Here is a 23,453-nt window from a genome sequence, read left to right on the forward strand (position 1 = left end):
GTTTTGGATATTTACCTTTATTAACTACTTTTGCAAAATAAGCTGTAATTATTTTTGAGACTGTAACTTTTCTGTTAAGTTGGGTTGAAGCTGGGTAACAGATTCAGAGTTACCAGGGAGAGCACAGTGCTTCGAGTACAAGGCAATTGTTTAAGACAATACTTTAAGGCTAATTTTCTTTAAAATATCAATCAGGAACATAAATTGGATAGACTAAATAAGTGTACCCAGATGACTGAATTCTGGCCAAGATGTTTCACTGAATATTTTCATCTCTCCTGTTCTATTTCCTATTATTCAAGAATCATAAAAGTACACTATAACTTCTTTTGTGAAAAGTCTTAGGATCAGGAGCTAATAGCCAGCTCAACCATTGTTTGATCTCTTGAAAGATATTTGCTGGATAGTGTTTCTGTCATTTTATCCAGGAAGAGCAAGAATTGAAAGACGCAGTGAAGTGCCTACACAATACTTTAAGTTCTAAGTTTGTCAGTTAACCACAGAACATTTTTTCCACCTCTGTGAAATATTTCTCTTTTCCTTTACTTCATCCCCAGAAGAAACAATCAAATAATGCTAAATCACTCTGCAAGCATTCTTTTTCAATAAATAAAAACTGATTTTAGGTAAGGAAGACATTCATACCCATTGAGCTTTCTCTTCAGAGGAGAATCCATTTTACCCCTCTACTGAAGTATCATGACCTTTTGGGAAAGAGAAAAACTTGATTGTACAACTAGCAAAAAGGGTTAAAAATGCTGTAAATACAGTTTTTTCCCCTAGCTCTTACAACTTAAAATACAATGTAGTTTTACTTTTAAATCCCATAATTGTAAGCACCTCCTTGATGGTGAAGGAGATCTGTTCATCATGAGCCTTCCAAGAGAGGTCATTTCTAGGAGACTTGTTAAACTGTATTTATTCATAGATTCTGGCTGTGCTACTCCTAGTTAAATACTGGAGAGAGAATTACTGTTTGTCTCTTATCCTTGCCCCAGCTGGGTTGATTTCAATGCAGTTTCAGAACTCCAGCTCTGAGTTTGTTTGCCTGCAAAACCATGGCTGCTCCAGCTTGACAGAAACTCATGAAGACACAGCATAGAATAACAGAAGTAGCTTTTCTGCAGGCAGTTACATTGAAAAGCTTGAGAGATATGAAAAGTTACTTCTGAAATCATTTTTTCAGCTGTGCGGCTTCTTGCGTCACTACCATGGGCCTCCTATTTCTGTTCATTCCTTGAAAATTGTTGCAACTGATTGATAGGAATTTTTTCCACTAAGATAATAAAACATGAATATAATACACAATAATATGTAATAATTCGTAACTGCATCCCTTGATGTGATGCATTATATTAAAGACCCTATAAAAAGCTTGAATTAAGTGATCAGCCCCTGTGCCTCTCTGCTTGTTCACATAGAGGAGATACCTATGTAGGCCTTTCTTCTCTGCAGTCCTGAGACTCAAGGCTCAAGCTCTACTCCTCTGTTGGGAGTAAAGGGAGGATGTTATTTATTCCTTTTCTTTAATCTCTCACTAGAGAAGTCGGTACATATCTGGTGGCTTTTACTTTCATCTCTGTTCAACACAGCTGTACAAGTCCAAATAGCCTAGACAATTCTTCATTATTACTGCTGATAAAATTAGGGCAAAGCTGACTTTGGCTTTCCCTCCCCCACTCACAAGTGGGGAGGATACAGTTTATATCAGTAGCATAAACTGGAATCAGTTCTTAATAAATATGAAAGGATTGAAAGCCTTTAGTCCCAACAAATTACAGAAATGCACTTCAAGCCTGTTTCAACAGGGATGTATTGACCTTATCTGAATTATGCGTACTTTCTGGCACTTATTTTTCTATCTCTCCACTGTCAAACAGGGACTGTGTATGGGATTTTTTTTTTTACAACAGTAGTGGCTTTTTGGAGGGAGTGGGAAAGGAAGGCTTTGAGGTCCCATTTGATCTATTTATTCCCTAAATTTTTTATCATTTTTGTAGGTTTAAATTTAGTGACTCATTCACCTTTCCACATATCAGAATTCTGTTTATCAGTGTAGAAGTCATAGAATGATTTGGGTCAGGAGAGACCATAAGGGTTACCTGTTTCCACCCCCACCATGGGCAGGGACAGCTTCCACTGGAGCAGGGCACCCAGGGCCCCATCCAACCTGGCCTCAAACAGGGACTGCTCCCAGTGAAACTTTTTACTCCCTTGCTCTGAATAGCAGGGAGTGTCTGCTGCTTTTGTTGAGAATGGCAGAAGCTTGCAGGTTTGTTTGTGGTGGATTAGCAAAGTGTGTTTACCTAGTTCTTCTCTATAGATATGAAAAAATCTGTGCATTTGCAGTGTTATTGCTTCCATTGAAAATGTATTCCTGTCACAGTTGATTGCTGTGTCTGCAAGTCACACAGTCCACATTCACTTGATAACACTGTCTAATTGAATCTGTATTTCTTGCTACCTGTAGGAATCCTTTGCATTACCTTCTGTTTAAAGAAATACTGAATGAGTAGTTGTGAATGATTACAACATGATATTTTACATTGTTAGTATGTCAGATCTATACATACAGGTTAAATAAAAAGCCTTCTATCTTTCTGTCTTTATTCTAAAAACATAATAAATGCGAATATACTTTGGGCAGAAAGACAATTTCAAGTGAAGAAATCTTACTGCATGCATATAAAACAGCCTGTCCTATTAAGTATGTTGTGTAGCATTTTGAGATTCATCTAAAAATGCTACACAACTTACTTAATAGGATATTAATACTTAATAAGACTTAATTCCATCTAAAATGGAATCAATCTAAAAGTTGCTTCCAAATGTGTAGTACTGGCAGAGCTTTCTCTTGTATTAGGATAGATTCATCTGAAGCTTGAGCTGGTAGATGAAACATAGATAAGTAAATAAAGTAAAAATAATTTAATGATGCTCTTTCTATGTAATCTTTCCAGCTGATAGCAGAAAAGAATGATCATGTACCTTTTTATGACTTCTTTTCTGGGTACTGGAGCTTTCAGTGTTTTCCAGAGTTTGTGCTGTTTTCATCCGTGGAGGTTTTCAAGACTTGCTTAGAAAAGTTCTTGAGCAACCTAATCTAATCCCATTGTTGATCCTGCTTTGACCAGGAGGTCGCTAGAGATGTACTAGGGATTGCTCAAAGTCCCTTTCAGCCTGAACTATTCTGCAATTCTGCTTTATAAGTAGAATGTTTCTAAACTTGAAAGTTTCACTCTAAATATACTCCTTAAGGTTCGGAAGAAATTGGAGAATCAGAACTTCATCTTTTTGAAGAGTTGTTCTAATAGTTTCAGAGTAAAGTGTACTGTGTAGATGATACCAAGAGTTTATGGATTAAAAGCTTTAAAAGAAATTCCTAAAATTTGTCAAATGAGAAGAGAGCATTAACAAGTATAGAAAAGATTCAGTTGTATCCTAGAGGGTGGATGGATATAACTGAATTTTGTTTCTTAGGCATGTGAGTGGTTTCTAAATGTGGTTCAGCTCTGCTTGCCATTAAAAGGTAGGATGGTGTCCTACTGACATGTTCTGCAGTTCACCTGAACCTGCTGCCCAGACTTTACTTTCTAGGGCCCAGAACGTTCTTCACACAAGGATTCTGTGTGGTGCTGGGGAGCAAGAGGCGTTCCCACAGGAGTGTCCCCACTGCCCAGCCAGGCACTCTGGCCACCCGCTGGTCACTTCCATTGAATGTTTCACTGGGTGTCCCTCAGCTTGGCCTCGGCAGAGATTCCTTTTGGGAACAGGCCGAACAGGCCACTGCTGGTTAATGAGGCTTATTGTGCATTCTTGATGAGCTTCTTCACTCCAACTTGTGGTTCCTTAAGAACACTCATTGATAGAGTCCTCGTGATTCTTTACTCTGCTGGTTTTTAATGTAGTGTATCCAAATTTAAGTTACTTTTGTGCATGTTCTTCTCTTTTTTGATGTGTTGTGTTGCTGCCGTGGGATTCTTTTCTTGTCAGATTGTGAGCTCTGTACTTGTAGTTTGTTTTGAAACAAAATGGGTTTTGCATAGGTGCTTTCTTGTTCTTCAGTTTGGTCCCTTGTATGTGTTGTCACAGATTTTCACTCTTCCTAAAAGTGAGCTAATGCAAGAAAACACACAGATAACTCCAGCAATAGGGTGGCCCAGCAAAAGCTGAAGAAATGTTATTATCAAAAACAGTGGGTATTTTACTGAGAGAGATTCTAAAATGCATCAGGAGTTTAACTTTTATAACCACCGCGAGAAAAAATCTGGTTCTTTTCCAGCCCATCAAGGAAAGAAAAAGCAGTTAAAATTGACAGAGTGACAGCAAAGTTTGCCAAAATAATCTTTGCCTACCTTAATTTTAAAAGTGCATATATCTGGATCCTTGTTATATAGATATTGGGGTTGATGATAGAAAATTACTATCTGTTGTCACAGCACTGCATTTGTTCAAAAGAATAAATGTTAATTATTGTTGTTTGGACTTGTGTGTTCATAGAAAATTCAATTATGTAATTTATTTGCAGGTTTTTAATGCAGAAACAGCAGAGCTTTTGAGTCACCATCAAGTGGAAATAAAGCAAGAATTCCCTAGAGAAGGGTATGATTTTTTTTTTTTTCCATTTGTGTACAGCTTGGTAGAGCTTATGATTTTTTATCTATGAGTCATCAAAACTGAAGCTGATTAATAATTCTTAGTAGCACAGTAACTGCTGTAAAAGACTGGGCAGAAAAAATGGCATCAAACAGTGGGTGTCCGGAATGTGCCTGAGTTAGAGAAACTAAAAGTTCTTGGTGTTTGGCTCTGATCGCTCATTTACATATTGAATGTCTAAACGTTGCAGTTTCAAGTTTAAATGAGACTTAACATCTCATTGAAGGTGATAAAACTGGTAATTTTTACATTTGAATCACAGTCTTCAGCTCGGTCCATAGAAAGATCTTTGTTCTCTGAGGTTTTGTTGGTTTGTTTGATCCTAGTAATTTTTTATTAACTGATGTTTACTGTTTGTTAAAGATGGGTGGAGCAAGATCCAAAGGAAATATTGAACTCTGTCTATGAATGTGTGGAAAGGACCTGTGAGAAAATGAACGAACTGAACATAGACATCGCAAACATAAGAGGTACTTCTGGGTGGAGGGCTTTAACATGCTCATGGTTGGGCAATTCAGATACCATAGTTTGTAAGTTCATAAATAGAAACGTGGCAGCATGTGCCAGCCTCAAACAAAATGTATTTGAAAGCAGTTTTTTGGGGGAGGAATAATGAAAAAATAAGTCCCTTTTGTTTATTAACAATGCAGAATCTACAAAGTAGACTTAACCTAAGCTTGTAAAATCACAGAGACAAGTGATGAAGAAATTCTGAAATTTAGTTAAGGACTTTAATTCAGGAAAGCTGTTTTCCCTGTCACTGTTATTGCTGTCACAGTTTGTGGTTGAAAAAGAGAGGTTTGGAGCATATAGGTTAATCAGCAAAAATGAGTTCTTAAAAGTAATATTTCTTGATTATACCTTGAAAAACTTGGAAGCTTTTTATTTCCCATTTACTTTCCTCTTCTCCTTACCTGTTCCTCCCTCCTCTCCACCTCTCCGTTCCCTCTCTCACCCCCTCAAAAGGGGAAAACAAACCTTCTGAAAAGGATACTTTCTGTTTTGTCCTGAAGCCATTGGAGTCACCAATCAGAGAGAAACAACTGTGGTTTGGGACAAGACAACTGGAGAACCTCTTTATAATGCTATTGGTAACTATTATACTTTCTGAATATGTAATATCGTAATATGAACATGTTGTGGAAAAAATGCTTTTGTAGTTTCCTGTGCAGATCTGGTTGTTTTTACTAGGCCCAGCCTAGTGATTTTTTGGGTTTTTTGATACCTGTATTGTAAGATGTGTGTTTGTATACACACCAGTGCAGTTTGAAAAAGCCTATTCCATAAAAAATAATGCTTAATAAATCACTTTATTGGTTTTCAAAAAAGCCCCCAGTGTTCCTGAGGAGTTCCTGACACTAAATGATCTAACTTGCACCCAATCACTTCCTTAAAAATTTTCAGGATGCTGTTGATTTTAACTTTAAAGGAAAATCATGTTTGGTAGGTTTAATGAATACTTATTGATGACTTAATGAATACTTATTAATACTCAGGGTTTTATTTTTAACTGGCCTTAGGTTTTTAGATATTGTCAGCTGAAAAATGGTAATTGTCTATAGGGGTTTTTTTAGGTCATGTCAAGTGACAGATAAAGTTTGACATAGTATGACTGTAAAACCAGGACTTTTCTATAGTCAAATATATGTAGTTAACAGCTTTATCTTTAACCCAGCTATATGTTGATAACTCCAACATAGTCTTTTAGTTGAAAGTTTACACAGAAATAGTAAATAATCAATCTCCTATCTAGTTTAGTTGTAGTCATCTACTGCAAAGTAGCATTAGTCACTTGCTTATATTCTGATAAAGTAAATGTCCTATTTATGGAAAATCCTGCTTCTTTCTCAAATCATTTGTTATTCTAAATCAAGTGAATTTTTCTAGTAACTTTAATTTTTACAACAGTGCCTTTGAAATACAATGGCAATACAATATTCTTTCAGCTGCATGAGAAGATAAAAATAGACAGGAATTCACCAGCAAGAGCTGTGGTTTCATAGAAGCAGGCAGAACATGTCACTTTTTGTGTATTAAATCACATGATCAATTAATTTTATTCATGTTATTAGTGTGGCTTGACCTGAGAACCCAGTCAACAGTTGAACGTCTTCTTAAAAGGATTCCAGGAAAAAACAAAACATTTTCTAAGGTAGGAGCTATTCCAGAACATTTAAATGATATCTGCTGCAATATATAATGTTTTGTATATATGTGTTTAAAATTCCCCAAAACAAAGTCAGATGTAGTTTCTGGTCCCTTCTTAGCTTGTCAAATTATAAAAAATGAGCATAAGACACCAATGTGAGACTAGAAAATTCTTCATTTCTTTAAAATAAATGTTTAACACTCATTTAATTTTTCACTACAGAGGTTAAATGAGTAATCGTGAGACTTAATCCTGTGCTATCTAGGCGATATAAAATAAACATTACACACAAAAATTAATATTTAGTAGATAAAAATCTAGGAAATAATTTACTATTATGAAATAATATGATATGAAATGTAGTATCCATTCTCATGCCTTAATACTGAAATTAATCACATCCAATCTGAGAACAAGAAAGATCATTCGTAAAGAGCAAATTCATTCTTTTTTTGTGAGCACATGTATAATAATTTGGAAACTAAATGCTTGCATAAAGGTGTCACAATTGTTTGATTAATGTTGTCCTCTACTGATTGAATAAATATTATGTATATTTTATAATATATGTTTTCCTATAGGCAGGTAATGGATGTCAAAAACTGTATAAACTTACTTGATTTTCAAGTTCTAGTAGAATGCAAATTTCATCTTTCCTGTGTTGCCCTGCTTGTTTTTGTTGTTGTTACTTATTGTCTAGTCGTATGGAGATATCCTAGATAAGACAGGCCTTCTGCAAACAACTTTTTCCACGTACATGATCTTTGAACTGCATTTGATCAGCTTTGATCTTTGTCCAATATCGCTCTGTTCATTTGATTTTGATGTTTTCATACCTCTGTGTTATATACTTAGTACTTATTTAAATAATTACACAAGTTTGTGTAATTTCTCTGAGTTTTGTATCTTTTTTTACCCTTACTGTCACCATTTTTACATACAATACAATATTTATGGGGAAAAAAAAAAACGACTTGCATGGTGTTTTAAATTAATTTTTTTAATTTCACAGTTTAAGACCGGTCTTCCACTTAGTACTTATTTTAGTGCAGTGAAACTTCGGTGGCTTTTGGATAACGTGGAAGAGATTAGGAAAGCAGTTGAGGATGGAAGAGCTATGTTTGGGACTATTGATTCATGGCTTATATGGGTATGTATTTGTGAGTTTATTAGCTCTCTTCTTACAATGAACTGCTATATCATGTAAATCTCCATGCATGTGCTACACAATGCCCACTGATGACACAATGATGTAAATAAAAGCTACTAAAGACATTCCAGTAAAGTTCCTTGCAAGGTGAACTTTTACTGTCCCTATACCACTATAGTTTTTTCTAGATGCTTATGTGTAGTTTACCATCATAGTTTGCTGTAAAACTTTGTTCACACTTTCAGAGAAATCTTGAACTTTAGAAAGGTGTATTAGGTCTGCCTCTTTAGTTGTTGCAGAAATACCAGAGTTCCTAATCCCAAGGTGAACACTTTGTGATTTTGAATTTTATTTTTTTTTTTTTGTAATTTGTTGAAGTAAGCCTGTATCTCTCCTTGAGGAATGCTGTGGTTTTATTTTGCTCAGAGTTTGACAGGTGGAACAAATGGAGGCGTTCACTGTACAGATGTCACCAATGCCAGTAGAACAATGTTGTTCAACATTCATTCCTTGGAGTGGGATCCTGAACTCTGCAAGTAAGCTCAGTTTTTTGTTAATACTGTTATTTAGAGTTTCTAACTCGTTTAAAGATAAGAATCTCATATCTAAACTAGGATCAGCAGGTACTGTTCTATTTACTCTTGACATTAGTAACTGAGATTCATTGTTCTCCAGGCATCCAATTTACAATGGTCTGGATTAACTAAAAGCAGCAGAATCTTTCTGTAGGTGGAGGCCTGGCTCATGGAAACAATTTAGCTCAGTTGATGAGAGCATGATGCTAATAATGCCCAGGTTGTGGGTTCAGTACCTATATGGGCCATTCATTTAAGATCCTTGTGGGTCCCTTCCAGCTTAGAACATTGTGTTTTAATAGTTTCTTTATTACTTAATTAAATTTGTACAGCAGCTGGAATGATAGTGTCTCTATTTGAAATTTGAATTAACTAACAAGTGTATTATTATGATATAGTGAGAAGAGGCAACGTAGGTGGATTTCTATGTAAAAGAGTTGGATATGTCCTCAAAGATTGAAATACATACTGTTTTACTCCAAAATTCAGTGTCCACTGGAACAAGTGGAAGAACACATAGCTGTACATTAAAACCTAGAAGCAAAAGTTCCTTTTATAGTTTTTTTTCTTTATACCTTAAATTTATTTAAGAAAATAAATGCAAAGTGCTTTCTGATTTAGCACTGACTATATAATATACATTATTTTTTGTTGTGTTCAGGTTCTTTGATATTCCTATGGAAATACTTCCAAGCGTACGAAGCTCCTCTGAGATTTATGGCGTGATGGTATGTTTTCAGTATTTGTGTGAAATTTATCTTATAAAAATATAACCGTATCCATTTGGATTTGACAGATTTCATAGATTAGGACTATTGGCTTTTTCTAGACCAGTGTTGTTTGGTTTATGATTAGTATGACGTTATCTACTGTTACATAATATTATAGGAAGTTGAGTATTTGATTACTTCAATGCATCACTAATTCTTCTGACACAGTGGTATCTAATTAATGAACTTCAAGATTGGATAAACTGGATGTTGCAATTTTATATTCTTTTTCCTGGTAATTTGAGTTATTGTTAAATAAAAACACGTGTATTCTGTAGTGAACACAAGTTGCAAGATGGATTTTTTTAAATAGAACTCTAACTTCCCTGAAATGTAAATATTTTTGCTAATGTGCTAATGGAATTGCCACTAGAAGTCATTGCTGACATTTATTTGTGTGAAGGTAGGGTAAGAGTGAGTTGTATTAAGCTGAATGAGCAAGGTAAATGGAAAAAGGTACTGCCTGACCACCTGAACAGAATTGCTCATCACTTTAAATGTGAACTTCTGTTTCTCTTCCCCTTTCTTTCCATTTTTTTTCTTTTTCTTCCTTTTGCTGGCTGTAGAAAATCTGTCCTAGCCGGGTGAGTAGAGGCTTCCATTAGGCTGACCACCTATATCTTACCCATTCTGCTCAGATGCTGTGCATTTTCATTGGTTTAAGGATTAAGAAAAGTGCACTTTCTAGGTCAAATTTGCTGTGTGTTTCCAAATCTGAGATAATAGAATTAGAGTTCATCCCAAAATTATTTCTAAAATGTGATCTCAGTGTATGTGTTTGTCTTAATTTCTATGCTGTTGAATATTTCTTTTTATAGTGAGCCAAAAAATACAGCTACTGGCTAATAAATGTTAGCTATAGTATTTTATAAATGAGAAAAACTGTCGATTCTATCTAAAAATATTAATTCTATGGCAGCTAAACATCAGATTCATGTATAGCTTTTTAGTGCATTTATAACCAGTTATCTTAAACCCAGTTAATTAAAATGAAAATTAAAGAAAAAGATATTCAGATTGGAAATACACTTGCATGGCTTCACTGAAAATGCATTTTCACAATTGCACAAAAAAAAATTAAAGAAACAGGTAGAAATTGTCAGGAAATAGTTAAATTATTAAATAAAGTTTTCAGGATACCCTCACTAAGTTTGCACATGACACTGAGCTGGGCAGAAATGTTGATCTGCTGGAGGGCAGGAAGGGTTTGCAGAGGGGTCTGGACAGGCTGGAGTGATGGGCTGAGACCAACTGTGTGAGGTTAAACAAGGCCAAGTGCCAGGTCCTGCCCTTGTGTCAGAAAAACCCCAGGCTGAGCTGCAGACTGGGGGAAGAATGGCTGGAAAGGTGCCCAGAGGAAAAGGAGCTGGAGGTGCTGGTCAGCAGCAGCTGAACATGAGCCAGGTGTGCCCAGGGGCCAGGAAGGCCAATGGCACCTGGCCTGGATCAGCAATGGTGTGGCAGCAGAACCTGGGCAGGGATTGTCCCCCTGTGCTGGGCATTGGTGAGGCCACACTCAAATCCTGTGTCCAGTTTTGGGCTCTCACTCCAAGAAAGGCATTGAGGGGCTGGAGGGAGTCCAGAGAAGGGAACAGAGCTGGGGAAGGGTCTGGAGCACAGGTCTGATGAGGAGCAGCTGAGGGAGCTGAGAGTGTTTCTGGAGAAACCAGAAGGGTTACCATTCTCTGTAACTGCCTGAAAGGAGGTTGTAGCCAGGTGGGAATTGGGATCTTCTCCCAGGTAACAAGTGATAAAACAAGAGCTTTCACAGTTTCTCAAATATTGGAACAGGCTGCCCAGAGAAGTCACCATCCATCGAGGTACTTAAAAGATGTATAGATGTGGCACTTAGGGATGTGGGTTAGTGGTGGACTTGGCAGTGCTGGGTGACATCAGAGGCCCGGGGGTTCCAGCTAGCTCTCACCCCAGCCTTGCTGATCAGGAGTGGCCGTCCTTAGGCTGCAAGCAGTCCAAATAATGGTAGAGAACAGAGCTGTTTTCTGCTCTCTTGGTCCTGCATATCCTCGATATCTAGGTTCAAGAGTCAGAGAAGGCTTTTTTCTTACAGAGGTCTTTATTCTTCAAGGTGGTACAGGAAAGAGCAAAGGCAGGGTCCCACGCTAACATTTAAACCAGGGGGGCAGATAGGTGATTGGCCCCAGGTTAACACAGGGTGAGGTCATAGAGGGACAAGGGAGGAGATATCTTTGGAAGGTACCTCAGTTATCAGGGGCAAGGGGGAAAGCAGGGATGAACCTTTGGCATAAACAATTCCAAAACAGCTTAACAAAACCCAGCACCACAGCTGGATTAATGGTTGGACATGATAATCTAAGAAGTCTTTTCCAATTTAAATGATTTTATGATTCTGTAACAGGAATGTAACTGAAAAACTCTGGTAGTGTTTGGAAGAAAGCCAAGACTTAAAATGCTTAAAATCAGGCATCTACCTTTGCTTAGGACGTCACCACAGCCATGTTTTTTTCCTAACCATTTTACTATTTTGCACTTTTGCATTTTACACTTGGCATTTACTTCACAGCTTACATTGAACTGAATTTTCTGTATAGTAGTATTTCAAGAAAATTTATGCTAGGAACTTCTGAGGTCACATAAAGTATATTTGTAAAACTTCCTGCTCTCCATTTTTTAGTGGTTTAGACATGAGCTGCATTAAGCTGAACCAAAGCGTATGCCTGAACTGAACCATGTTGCTTACATGACCCTTCTTGGTCTTCCTTTGAGCATTAGAAGTTTAGCTTATTTTTCATTGCCTTCAATTCTAGTCATGGAAAGCTAACTCAGAGTCATTCTTTCTCTTTTTGCAAAACAGGAATCTGGAGCTTTGACAGGTGTACCAATTTCTGGGGTAAGTCCTACTTCAACGTAGACTCTGGCATGACAACCTGAAACTGCATGAACATAGTTTCACAGGAAAAAGCTTTAAAGATGAGTGAATCCTGCTATGATTTAAGTTTTTGGGTTTTTACTTCAGATTAAACAGGAAGTAAACTTTTGAAGATTAATCACTATTTCGCTTGATCCATTATTATTAAAGTCTGGCTGTGGAAATACAAATAAGAGCTTTCTTGTATATGAGTAGTGCTGTTGGAAAATTGATATCTCTAAGTAAATGAGTAACATTACAAAATGGAAGCAAGCTCTGCTTCACATATATATATATATAAGAGAAGTATATGCATAATCCATAAATTCTGGGCAAATTCTCAACTTTTTCCAATAATTTGTAAAGATAATAAATTTTCATTTCTTTAAATTGCCCACCATAAGTAGCACAACACATTTCATTTGCAGTTCTTACAGAGGAAAGAGTAATAAAAAGCATAGCTTTTTTCTGTAGGTTTTTCCTGGCTTTCAGTTACCCATGTGCTACTAATAGATTAGAGTTATTGTCAAATATGTAATTCGTGTGAGGACATTTGTTAAAGGAAAAAAAATCTCTCATTTTCAGTGCCTGGGTGACCAGCATGCTGCTCTTGTTGGGCAAATGTGTTTTCAAGATGGACAAGCAAAAAACACGTAAGTTATTAGGAAAGTAAATAAGATAAACACACTGCTCTGTTTTGAATTTAGTATCACATTCTCTTTCAAGTAACTGCCAAATTCTTTTGTAGTTAACGTGTAATTACAGATCTACCTTTAGAGTGTGTTGACCCACAAAGTAAACCATGTCTTGACTCTTATATAAATAATGAAGATATTGAAGTTACATGGCTTGTGAGGGATATTTTTGGAACACAGTCATAGTGAGGAAAATCTCTATGTGACAGCAGGGATTTCATTTTATCATTCTTCAAAACACAGATTAAAACAGTTGCAGTGTCATTTAAATGGTGACTAAGGTGAAGCAAATCCAGGACGGTGAATTAGATTGCATAGACTTGAATGACACAGCTTTGCTAGATAGGAAAGGTCCCTTTCAATTGCAGTGCTTAGTTTTGCTTCTATGTCCAGCTTAGAGTGGAGAATTTTATGTTTGCTTTTTCCTGTTTCTCAGCTTCTTGGTGTCCTTTCTTTAAAAGAGCTGCTCAGTTAAATCAGGCAACTGGTATAATCAAACAGTCATTGGAGGAAAAGCTAAAATAACTGTCTGCTGTCTGCTGAAATGACTTACCGTTCCATTTACAACCAGATGTTTAACTAAGCATGTAAGGACATACACAGTATGGGAGTTTCACAAATGTAATTACATATTAGTCTATACTGTTTTAATTCCTTTCTGTTATTGCTTTACTATTTCTTTTTCCAAATATAACTGGAGGCTATCTCAGTACTAGTTTAAGCTATTAATTTTGAAGATTTAAAAAAGGTAAGGAATATTTTTCTCAAGGATAACCTCTTAGAGTAAGTTGGAGTGATTTGTAGTGTTTTGTATTCCTTATATTAAACTATGTTCTTGTATGAGTGTGTAGGCACACACGTATATGACTTGGTTTGCAAAAGGGAAACATGCCATTTTTAGAAATTTTTGAATGGGATATGTCTAAAGAAAACCCTCTTTGTGACAGGAACAAAGTTTTAAAATTTCCTCTTTAATATTGTGAAATATTTGTTTAATAAAGTGGCTCTCATAGTCAGCTTAAATTGAAGTAGGTAAACACTGCCACCAAGGAGGAATTTACACTTAGTTTTCAGCCATATCTCTCCTTGATCAAGTGATAGACAAAAAATAGTGTGAGAGAAAGAGAGAGAGAGACATGTGTCTAAATTTTTAGCTTCAGGCTGCATTAAAAATCAACTTTTTGAGAATAGTTTTATCATCAGTTAATGATAGCAAAATCTTCAAGGGTCAAAAAGTGGTGTCTTGATTCTTCGCAGGGGTCCCATGGATTGCAGTAACAGGTTATTCTTTAAACATTCTGGTTTTAACTTTGCTTTGCTTTCTTGCTAGGTATGGAACAGGTTGTTTCTTGCTGTGCAACACAGGTCAGAAGGTCAGTTGCATTTTTGAGTTGTTTGCTGTTTTGTTTTTCACAATCTATTAAAGTTCTGAAGCTCAACTGTATGTTAGCCATTCTTGGACTCATTAACAACAGTTATATTGCCAGACAAAAGAAAAAACACATACTGAAATCTGAAAGGGTTAAAGTTATAATTTTTTCAAAGTGTTTCTGTAAGACTCCGTTTCCTGCCACCTTAAGTTTCCAAACAGAACTTTTCTTTAAAAATTTCTTGCTCTTCCCTTGTATATGTTTCTTGTTGTCACACAGAGAGGATTAAGTGTTATGTTATTTAACCACATGCTTTTTTCCTTGTCTTGGCTGTTTAATTTCTTCCCTTCATTTCCTTTCATTATTTCTTTATAGTTGGAATTGAATAAATAGTACAAAACTCTGGTTTTCATCTCATTTATATCTCCCCTTAAAGACCCCCAATTCTTTTCTATAAGGTAGATTAAAAGATCTGCAGCAGCTTGTGGAAACAAGCTGAGTGTTCTATCATAGGTGTTTATTTAGAGTGACTGATAATTTACTTTGTTTAAATGTTGCATATTTCATTTGAAGGTATGGTCTCTTGTTTATTATAATTTGAATGTTTTTATTTAAGCATTTTCTGCCTCTGTTCATGCTTTGCTTTTTCTTTTCCCTTTCCCCATTTAGTCTGTGTTTTCTGAGCATGGTCTTATAACCACAATAGCTTACAAAATGGGCAAAGACAAACCTGCTTTTTATGCACTAGAGGTAAGTTCAGTATTTCTTCCTTTTCGTAATGATGCATTTTCTTGTTTACTTCTGTTATATGGTATTTTTATGGTAGCATCAGCTGTGAGGAAATGAAAACAGCTCTGTGTTCTGCTTGTGTCCCTGAAGGCTTCTGTGTGGTTTTGGTTATCCCCATCTCTGATCTATATCATGTAATCTAATAAAAACTATTTCTTCTTTGCATTACTTATACTTTCAGAGCTAGATGGCTAAAGCATTTTTTCTGTTACTCAGTCTCTCAAATTTTTAATAAATACTATAAATAAACCCCATCAAATTTAAAATACTAAATTGGATTTAAGAAAAGGGGGAGGAAGTACTAATGTTTCAGTTATTACCTCATAATAAAAGTCATAGCTAAATGTTTTTATTTTGTTCTAATGGATTTTACTTCTAACTTTTAAAAATGTGAATCAAATTTCTGGGGAAAAAATCCTCTTACAATTTAGGTTTTTTACTTCTTTGATTCAGGTGTCTACTTAGACAATTTAGTTTCTCAGTTCTCCAAACAAGTCTGAGGGCATCCAAATTCTATAGAAAATTGTATTTATGCTTAAACTTTGGGGTTCATTGTTCTAAAGCTCTGCTTCTGATGCAGAGATCAACTGAGCACCTATTTGGCACCAAAGCTTTGTTTAGAACAACAAAATTATTATTCTTCCATCTGTGCTGCTTAATGTGCTAAGTACTGTAATATAATAATTACTTTTAAAACACATACACTGAATGCTGATACTGAGCTTTTGTAGACAGACTGTTTTCCATGTGAAACAGACAGCACAGGATTTTCTTCACTGCGAGAATAGTTTGTGGCTTATGGTACTTTATTAGGATGTGTGGAGGCTGCATTTATTTCCTTTTCCTTCCCTGAGAAAAGTGAATCTTATATTTGCCATGACCATGGTGAACTCAGGGATTTTTTATTTTGTGTGGGTGTGTGAGAGGTTTGTTTTATTTTTAACCCATGTTCTTAAAGCAAGAACTGAAACTGTCTTGAGAGTGATTTGAATTCCTGCATGCTGAAACACCTGCACTTTGTCTTAAAGTCTTTAATGATATTGTCTGAAAACATGGCTTCAACAGAAACTGTTAAGTGTGCTTTGTCCTGTATCCATTCTAGAATTATCTACAATCTCCTGACTGAGGCACTGCAGAGAGGCAGAAAATGTGGATTCAGCATTTTCATTTAATCAAACTGGTATCTTGTAACTGTAATAGCCAGCTGCTTAGAAAACACCCCTGCCCCTTTAGCAGTGGCTGTGAATGAAAATTGTTTTACTTGAAGCTTACTGGACTTGGCTTTAGGGTTTAGATGGGAGCCATACCATCCATCTATGATGTGGTGATGCCATTCAGGGCCATTTGCTGGGGCAACAGAGCAATTTTGCTGGCAGATGCAGAAGTGCCTAAATTTTCTGTCTTTCTGGATGTTTGTATTTAGACTAGAAATAATTAGTCTTGGTTTGTTTTTTTTTTTTTAATCAAAGCATAAAAATATTAGTGTGTCAGGAAAAGAAGTCTGAGGCTACTGAACCTCATAACTGTATATTCAGAAGACAAGGTTAGAAGGACAAGACTGCTTATGAAATCTCATTGTAACTTCTCCTCATGGAAAAAAGCATATAATATGCACCTTTTCTACCTGGAGTCTGTGTAACAGGCTGCCCTTTTTACATGGCAGTCTCCAGATGCCAAGAAACTTTGTGGTTTTGTTGTGAGCATACTTGGGAGTGCTTCAAGCTGTGACTGTGAGCCTGCAGGTGGAGGCCACCGTGACCTCTCCTCCCCAGACTTTTTAAAAGCAGCACAAAGCTACCAGTTGTTGTCTCCTAATGGAGTGACTTTGTTTCCTTCAGGGATCTGTTGCAATAGCTGGGGCTGTTGTTCGTTGGCTGAGGGACAATCTGGGTATTGCTAAGACTTCAGCAGAAGTTGGTGAGTAAAGAGTTTTCAGTTTTTTAAGTTTTCCCATGTCACAATGTCTCTACTGGTGAGTGAAAGCTCAAAATATTGAAGTAAAGAAAAGCTGGAAGGTGCATATATTTTGCTGTATTTAAACACAACAAAAATTTACTTTGCATCCATGAGCTCACTGTCTCATTGAGTTTGGTACATGTATTTCACAGAGCCAATCAACACAGTCTTGGAAAGGCTTTGTCAGCTTTGCTCTGTTACAATCTGTACTTTTTGGGAGTTTCCCTGGTAAGCAGATATACAATACTTACAGAGTATCTCGTATTGAAGTTTCCAGAGCCAAGAGTTTTTAAGTCTGTATTACAGAAACCAGTATATATTTGATCCTAAACCACCTACATATTCTTGTCATAAATATGAGAACCTGAGGCCCTGCAAGTGCAAATATTTATGCAGAAGGCTTCATATCCATTGAGTTAAGGATCTCAGTTTGCAAAGTTGCCTTTGCAGTAATCCTTTAGCATTTATGTAGCTGATGTTTTCTGATTCAGATGAACTTAAACAAGCTGGTTTGTGACATAAAAACTACAGACATATCAAAATTTGAAAGATAAAAAATGTCAGAAGCATGCAAGGACAAAAATTTGAAAGTGACTGAGATTTAGGATTGAAAAACACATTCATTATATATTTTTAATAAATTGATATCTTATTCAAGTTCTAAAATTTAGAATTAAAATTTATGTAAAACTTCAAAGGTTTACCACAAACTTAGAGCATCAATCTATTCTTCTGAAAGAAAGCTTTGAAGATCATACAGAAAAATATAAACTGCTGTCACAGAAATCAGCCATTTGTTAAGACTGCAGTACCTCTTCACAAGTTGGACAAGTTTAACCTCTTTGGAAGGGTTGGGTTTCAGGACCTTTACCCTTGTCAGTGTTGTTAAAGTCACATGGAAATTCATCATCTCTTCCCGTTTCACTGAACTTCTGCCTCCGCTCATTTTTTTTAAGCGGAGTCTGTATGAAAGAATCATTTTTAAAAGACTTTTTGAAGATGTTTTACTAATTCTTTCCTACACTGCTGTGTTTCTCTGATCAATGCATACAGAAGAAATTTGCAAAAGCAGAAAGAAAATGCTCCTTTCTTGTTATAGAAAAGAGCTATTCATTAGCATTATCTCTTTTGTCATACTACATGTCTTAATATAATTTTTAAAATTACAAATATTTTGGTATTGAGGAGTTCATATATCCACAATTATTACTGTCATATTTAGAAACTTCAGATTTCCTTCTAGCTAGCCTTGTGATTAAATACATAAGCTGACAATTTGGAGCTCTAAATCCATTTGAAATTAATGGGAATTTAGTTCTTAACTCCCTTTGGTCTTGATCCAGTTTCACTTGCTTGCCTTGATTTAAATGCAAGTAAAGTGTGACCTTTTGAACTGCTTTGAGGGTTGGACTGTTTACCCACATGATAGATAACATTTGAAAACCTCATAAATCTAGGTCAGAATATTGAGTACACAGTTTTAGGTTTCACTTTTGATTTTTCATTTTTCATTTTGCATTTTACATTTCCCAGAACTCCCTATGTTCCATCTTCTGTTCATGTTGTTGCAAAAGGAAAACTGTTTAATAAGGAGCAGAGTGCCAGCATTAGTTGTGTTTTCTAGTTCTATACATGGCTGGATTATGTTTGTAGCTACCTAAGATATCCTGAATATTGTTCTTAAATAATAACACTTTAAAGTGCTGTGTTTAAGTGTTGGTACAGTTGTGGAAAGCTGAGTAAGTGTTTTCTTTGTGCATCAGAAAAACTGGCTGCAGAAGTGGGAACTTCTTATGGCTGCTACTTTGTGCCAGCATTTTCAGGACTGTATGCACCATACTGGGAACCCAGTGCAAGGGGGTAAGGATCTGACTGGATGCTGCATTTGCAGGGGGATTTAATAATTTTACCATTTAATTAAATACCATTCCTTCCAGGTATGTGAAATTTTCCCTTTTTTTGCCTTGATGTGTCCAGATGCATCAGATGCATCATTCTCTGGTATTTTATGAGCTACTGTGTTTCTGTTTTATACTCTAACCTGTTCAAAACAGCAACTGCTACTGGAAGTTATTCATCCTCCTCTCCTCAACCCACTCCTCAAAAAAAAAAAAAAAAAAAAAAAAAAAAAGTGTGGGACACCAGGGCAGGGAAAACAATTTCTGGTTTGGAAAGGATTTTTATCTTATGTATGTAAAAGAAGAGGCCTGCCTCCTTGTGAACTGTCAGGCAACAAAAGTAGTAAAGGATGAATTTTGTACTGATTAACTTTTTTGAGTTCAGTTTCAGGCAATATAATTCCTTCCCACTTTGCCTCCTACCCCTTGCATACAGCTTTCTTTCCAGTTGATTGAAAATCCTTTTCTACTCCTTTTTTCCAATCCCTTTCCTGGTAGTTCAGACTCAACCACCTCGTAATAGTTCAAACAAAAGGTTTTCATTTGCCTTTTCTGCTGTTGTGAGCTTGCCTGCTGTTGCTGGAATCACAACATGCCATGGCAGTCATGGAAGCATAACAAATTTAATTATAAAATAACTTTCCTAGAGTGGGAAAAGATGTCTTAAAGGCTAACTTGTTCCCAAGGTTTCAAGAAGTTGCATCTTTAGAATTTAGATGCTTCTTGCATGTATTTTTTCTCTAAGGAAAAAGAAAAATCACTGAGTTAGATGTTTTTACAGTTTTCATATCATAGTGCTTAACTTTTTAATGGTTAAAAACAGATCTTTGCAATGGTAAGAATGAAAAATGTCCTTTAATATCTTTGAGCTTGCATGTATCCAGCAGCATTTCTGTGTAGTATCATGGTGTTCCTCAGCTGTTGATATAGTATAAAAGATGGTTATTTGCTCTGCCCTTCAAGAGTACATTGGCAGAATTCAACTCACTCATGGTTCGATGTAGCATAATTCCCATACTCAAAAGTCTCTTTGAAAGTTCTGAAGCAACTAATGATCCGACTAGATCTGCAAACAATTCAAACATTTAGAGAACAGCACTGACCCATATGGGCTTTTTTCCTTAAGAACTGAAAGCATTAGAGAATTTATTAAGATTTTAGGGATAATTTATATTCTTTTTTAAAGATAAATCAACTTCAATCATACTTCTTTTTTTTTTTTCTTAAAGACAGACTAGAATTTGTGAGGATGTTTGTGTGTGTTCACGGATGATTTATGTCAACTGTATTGATTGGACCCTGAAAGTACCTTGTCAGGAAATGAGAGAGTTTAGATTAAACAAAAACAAGCTTTTTAATATTAAAAAGTAGTCTTTATACAATGGAACTGAATGAGATTTGAAAACCTAGATGTGAAGTATAGGTTTATGTCTGATAAAGAAGAGTGTCCTAATTGGATTTTTTCTCTTTTCAACAGTATCATCTGTGGCCTTACTCAGTTTACAAATAAAAACCACATCGCCTTTGCTGCACTAGAAGCAGTCTGCTTCCAAACACGAGAGGTAAAGGCAAATTGGGTCCTAAATTCATTGTAAATTAGTGTGATAACAGGAACTGTAGCTCTTCAGGAAAAGAGGAGATTTTCATTAAAAGATTTAATGAAGATTAGTCATATGCTTTATATTGTACTTGGATGCTATTCTTGTCTGTACTTGTTGCTAATGTTGTAAAATTGCTCCTGTGGACTTAGCTAAAATTGAGTGGTACATTTTTTGGAATGGTCATGCTGCTTTTATCAGCGTGCAAGATAAGATGAACACGTTTTGTGAATATTTTGAGAGACAGAACATAGAATGTTTAAAATGGCAGGGCCAGTGACATAACTACAAAGTCTCATTAGTGTAGGAACCTGCACTTTATGGTCTGATGTGACAGAGATGGCTATGTCACTTTTGATAAACAAGAACAAAAAGGAGTTAAAGCAAGACAGCAGCAGACATACCAAGGGAAGTCTGGCTTCACCTCCTGCCTGCTTCATCCTTCAGTGCCTCAGCTGGCATTCGGTAATAGCCAAAATTCTCACAGAGGAAATGAATCCCCCAGCCAAATCAAAGGGGTTGATATCAGTATGAGCATTGAATCTTTATATCACCATCTACTCCTCCCTGTGTTTGCAGTCCCTGGGTTCTGTGTAAATATGGGAGGAAATGAAATCCCTAGACTTTGCAGGATAACAGTCAAGCCTTAATTTGATTACATTAATTAAACTGCTGTTATTTAAGCATACTGATTTTTAAAATAGCATCCTGCTCATACCATGTAAGATGAGGGAAGCAGTGTGCTGTTTCTGTAGTGACACAGATTAAAGTACTCATTGAAAAAGACTGACAGAAATTTCACCCAGGGTTCTGCTTTTGAAGCTGTGCTGACAGCCTCTGAGTGCTCAGAAGGCTGTGAAGGAAATTGGAAGTAGCATTCTAATTTTCTAATTCTTGTACTTGAAGTCAGGGTAAAGTTACAGGCAACTGAACTGATTTTTTGTCTGCTCCTCTTTCCTTGTCCATCCTCCCATCCATTCCCTCTCATGTGACAGCTCAGTGAACTTTCCAGCAGAAAATTATCCCTTTTTTTTGCTGGGCTATTTTTCTGTTGGATTAATGACCTCAGCTGCCTCACAGAGGCATTCAGCAAATGTCAGAATGCAAGGCAGGGCTTGTGGCTGGGAATAGGAGAGGGGGGAATAAAACTGTTGGACTGAGTGAGGGTGAAGTTCACTATTTGAACAGATCTAACACTTCCCCATACTTCAGTCACTCTGATTTTATCACAATGACAGGAGTACCTGATCAGGCACTGGACACTCTTAAATGAACAGATTAAGTGCTAGATTATTTACACAGGTAAAATATATGTATGTTTTCTAAAGATACATCATTAGTTCTGCCTTGTCAAAAACAAACTTCTTTCAATTCCAGTAAAAACAGAAGTCTTCAGGAAAACTCTTCATTGGAGGTCACCTGCATTGGAGTTCTTGCCTGTTTGTGACAGCAACTCCTGAGTACCTTGTTATCCAAAAAGACAGATGGTACTTGTTATGTTTTTATCTTCCAGGAGACATTTTGGAAAAATAAGCAATTTTTCAGCTGTTAAGAGCTGTACAATGCTGTCATTAGGCAAAATCTGCACACTTGGATCCTTGCTCTTCAACCAACCTCTGTACAATAGAGATAGCAGCAGCAAGACCATGATTTGTTTTGTTCCTTCATCCCTTCCTGGTTTCTAGCATTCTTTTGATTATTTTAATGTCTGCTGAGTGCATGCTGATCCACCATGCTCTTACACAGTGGGAAACAAACCCAGAGCCTCCAATAGTGCTGAAGTTCTGAATGGTAAAAAAGGCAGATATTATCACCTTAGACAAATGTAAAATGATGTATGTGAAGGAAATAAGTACTAGTATAGTACTGCCAGCAAACTTAATGCAAGAATCCTGGTTTCCAATTTGTTTCTACTGCACTGAACATAGGCAGATGCTGCTACCTTGAAAACTGGCCTTACTCTTCTTACCTTGTAACTTTTAATCTTTGTTTATCCTGGGCAGTTCCTTTAGTTCCTTTAAAGATTTTTCTGGTAAGGGACATTGCTGACTTTCTGGAAGCTGGGAGAATCTCCTGGATAGTTCATCTCCATGTAGTTTTCACTGTCTTGCAAGCCTACAATTTTTTTGTTCTTTTTTTAAATAGCGTGTTGACTTTTCCTGGTAAATATTGTATTACTGGGTAGTTTGTGAGCTGTAGAACAGGGCAGAATGCATTGTAGTTTTGGTCTTTTTTGTGGTCTGTGTTGCTTTGTCATTTAAAGCTGAGAAAACACACCTCTTTTCTTTATTTAAATACACTGAAAAATTCAGAGAGAAAATCTGTACTTGTTAATGTCTAACTTGTGAACAAAAATTATGCACTAGCCTTATAAAATGTAAATGAGACATTTACAAACTGCTTTTACAAAACCCTACAAAAAACACTATTCTGTATTTAATGGTACTTGTGGAGTAATGCCATGGTGTTACCAGTAACTAAGGTTTGAGGCAAGTCTTATGCTCTAAAAAGCATATTGAGAGGTATCAGTGAATCAAATACTCTATCTCAGTTAATTATCCCTTTGCAAACACTTCAACATTTTTCAGCTACAGACTATGCCCAAAAGAAGGAAACATAATTTTACAAAAAAATTACACTAACAGTTTATTCTTGCTGTCTGTCATGTTTGATATAAAATTCTCAGTTTTCAATAACTAATTGAAAATATTTGAAGTGGTTGCTCTTTCAAAACATTTCAACATTCCTCGATTCTTACTGAAGAGTCTTCCAGATTGCCAAATGTTTTAATTCTTTAATTCTTTAGTCCATCAAATTAGAGAAAGTATATAGACAAAGGAGGATCAACTGAAGGACTCCATTTATTATTGCTGCTTCCTTTGTTAGCTTTCATAAACGTTCTCATTAGCTTTTCTTAAAATTCCTCTCAGGCTACAATAGCAGCACACAGGCTACATCCG

General features: G+C 36.2%; 1 protein-coding gene across 4 annotated transcripts in view; it reads left to right on the top strand.

Annotated features, from left to right (window-relative positions):
- Positions 1 to 23,453, top strand: part of GK (glycerol kinase) — a 35,122-nt gene that overhangs the window by 3,239 nt on the left and 8,430 nt on the right. For 3 of the 4 annotated variants that reach the window (XM_066314007.1, XM_066314010.1, XM_066314008.1), the window contains exons 2-16: positions 4,529 to 4,602; positions 5,020 to 5,126; positions 5,670 to 5,747; positions 6,729 to 6,808; positions 7,818 to 7,955; positions 8,382 to 8,491; positions 9,192 to 9,258; positions 9,867 to 9,884; positions 12,134 to 12,169; positions 12,773 to 12,840; positions 14,213 to 14,255; positions 14,922 to 15,002; positions 16,880 to 16,958; positions 18,761 to 18,857; positions 20,373 to 20,457. In XM_066314007.1, coding sequence (XP_066170104.1) covers positions 4,529 to 4,602; positions 5,020 to 5,126; positions 5,670 to 5,747; positions 6,729 to 6,808; positions 7,818 to 7,955; positions 8,382 to 8,491; positions 9,192 to 9,258; positions 9,867 to 9,884; positions 12,134 to 12,169; positions 12,773 to 12,840; positions 14,213 to 14,255; positions 14,922 to 15,002; positions 16,880 to 16,958; positions 18,761 to 18,857; positions 20,373 to 20,457 — 1,161 coding nt within the window. The remainder of the gene's footprint in view (positions 1 to 4,528; positions 4,603 to 5,019; positions 5,127 to 5,669; positions 5,748 to 6,728; positions 6,809 to 7,817; positions 7,956 to 8,381; positions 8,492 to 9,191; positions 9,259 to 9,866; positions 9,885 to 12,133; positions 12,170 to 12,772; positions 12,841 to 14,212; positions 14,256 to 14,921; positions 15,003 to 16,879; positions 16,959 to 18,760; positions 18,858 to 20,372; positions 20,458 to 23,453) is intronic. The other variant, XM_066314009.1, reaches the window with a different exon arrangement.

This window comes from Sylvia atricapilla, chromosome 2 (assembly GCF_009819655.1).
Source record: "Sylvia atricapilla isolate bSylAtr1 chromosome 2, bSylAtr1.pri, whole genome shotgun sequence".
Classification (NCBI taxonomy): domain Eukaryota; kingdom Metazoa; phylum Chordata; class Aves; order Passeriformes; family Sylviidae; genus Sylvia; species Sylvia atricapilla.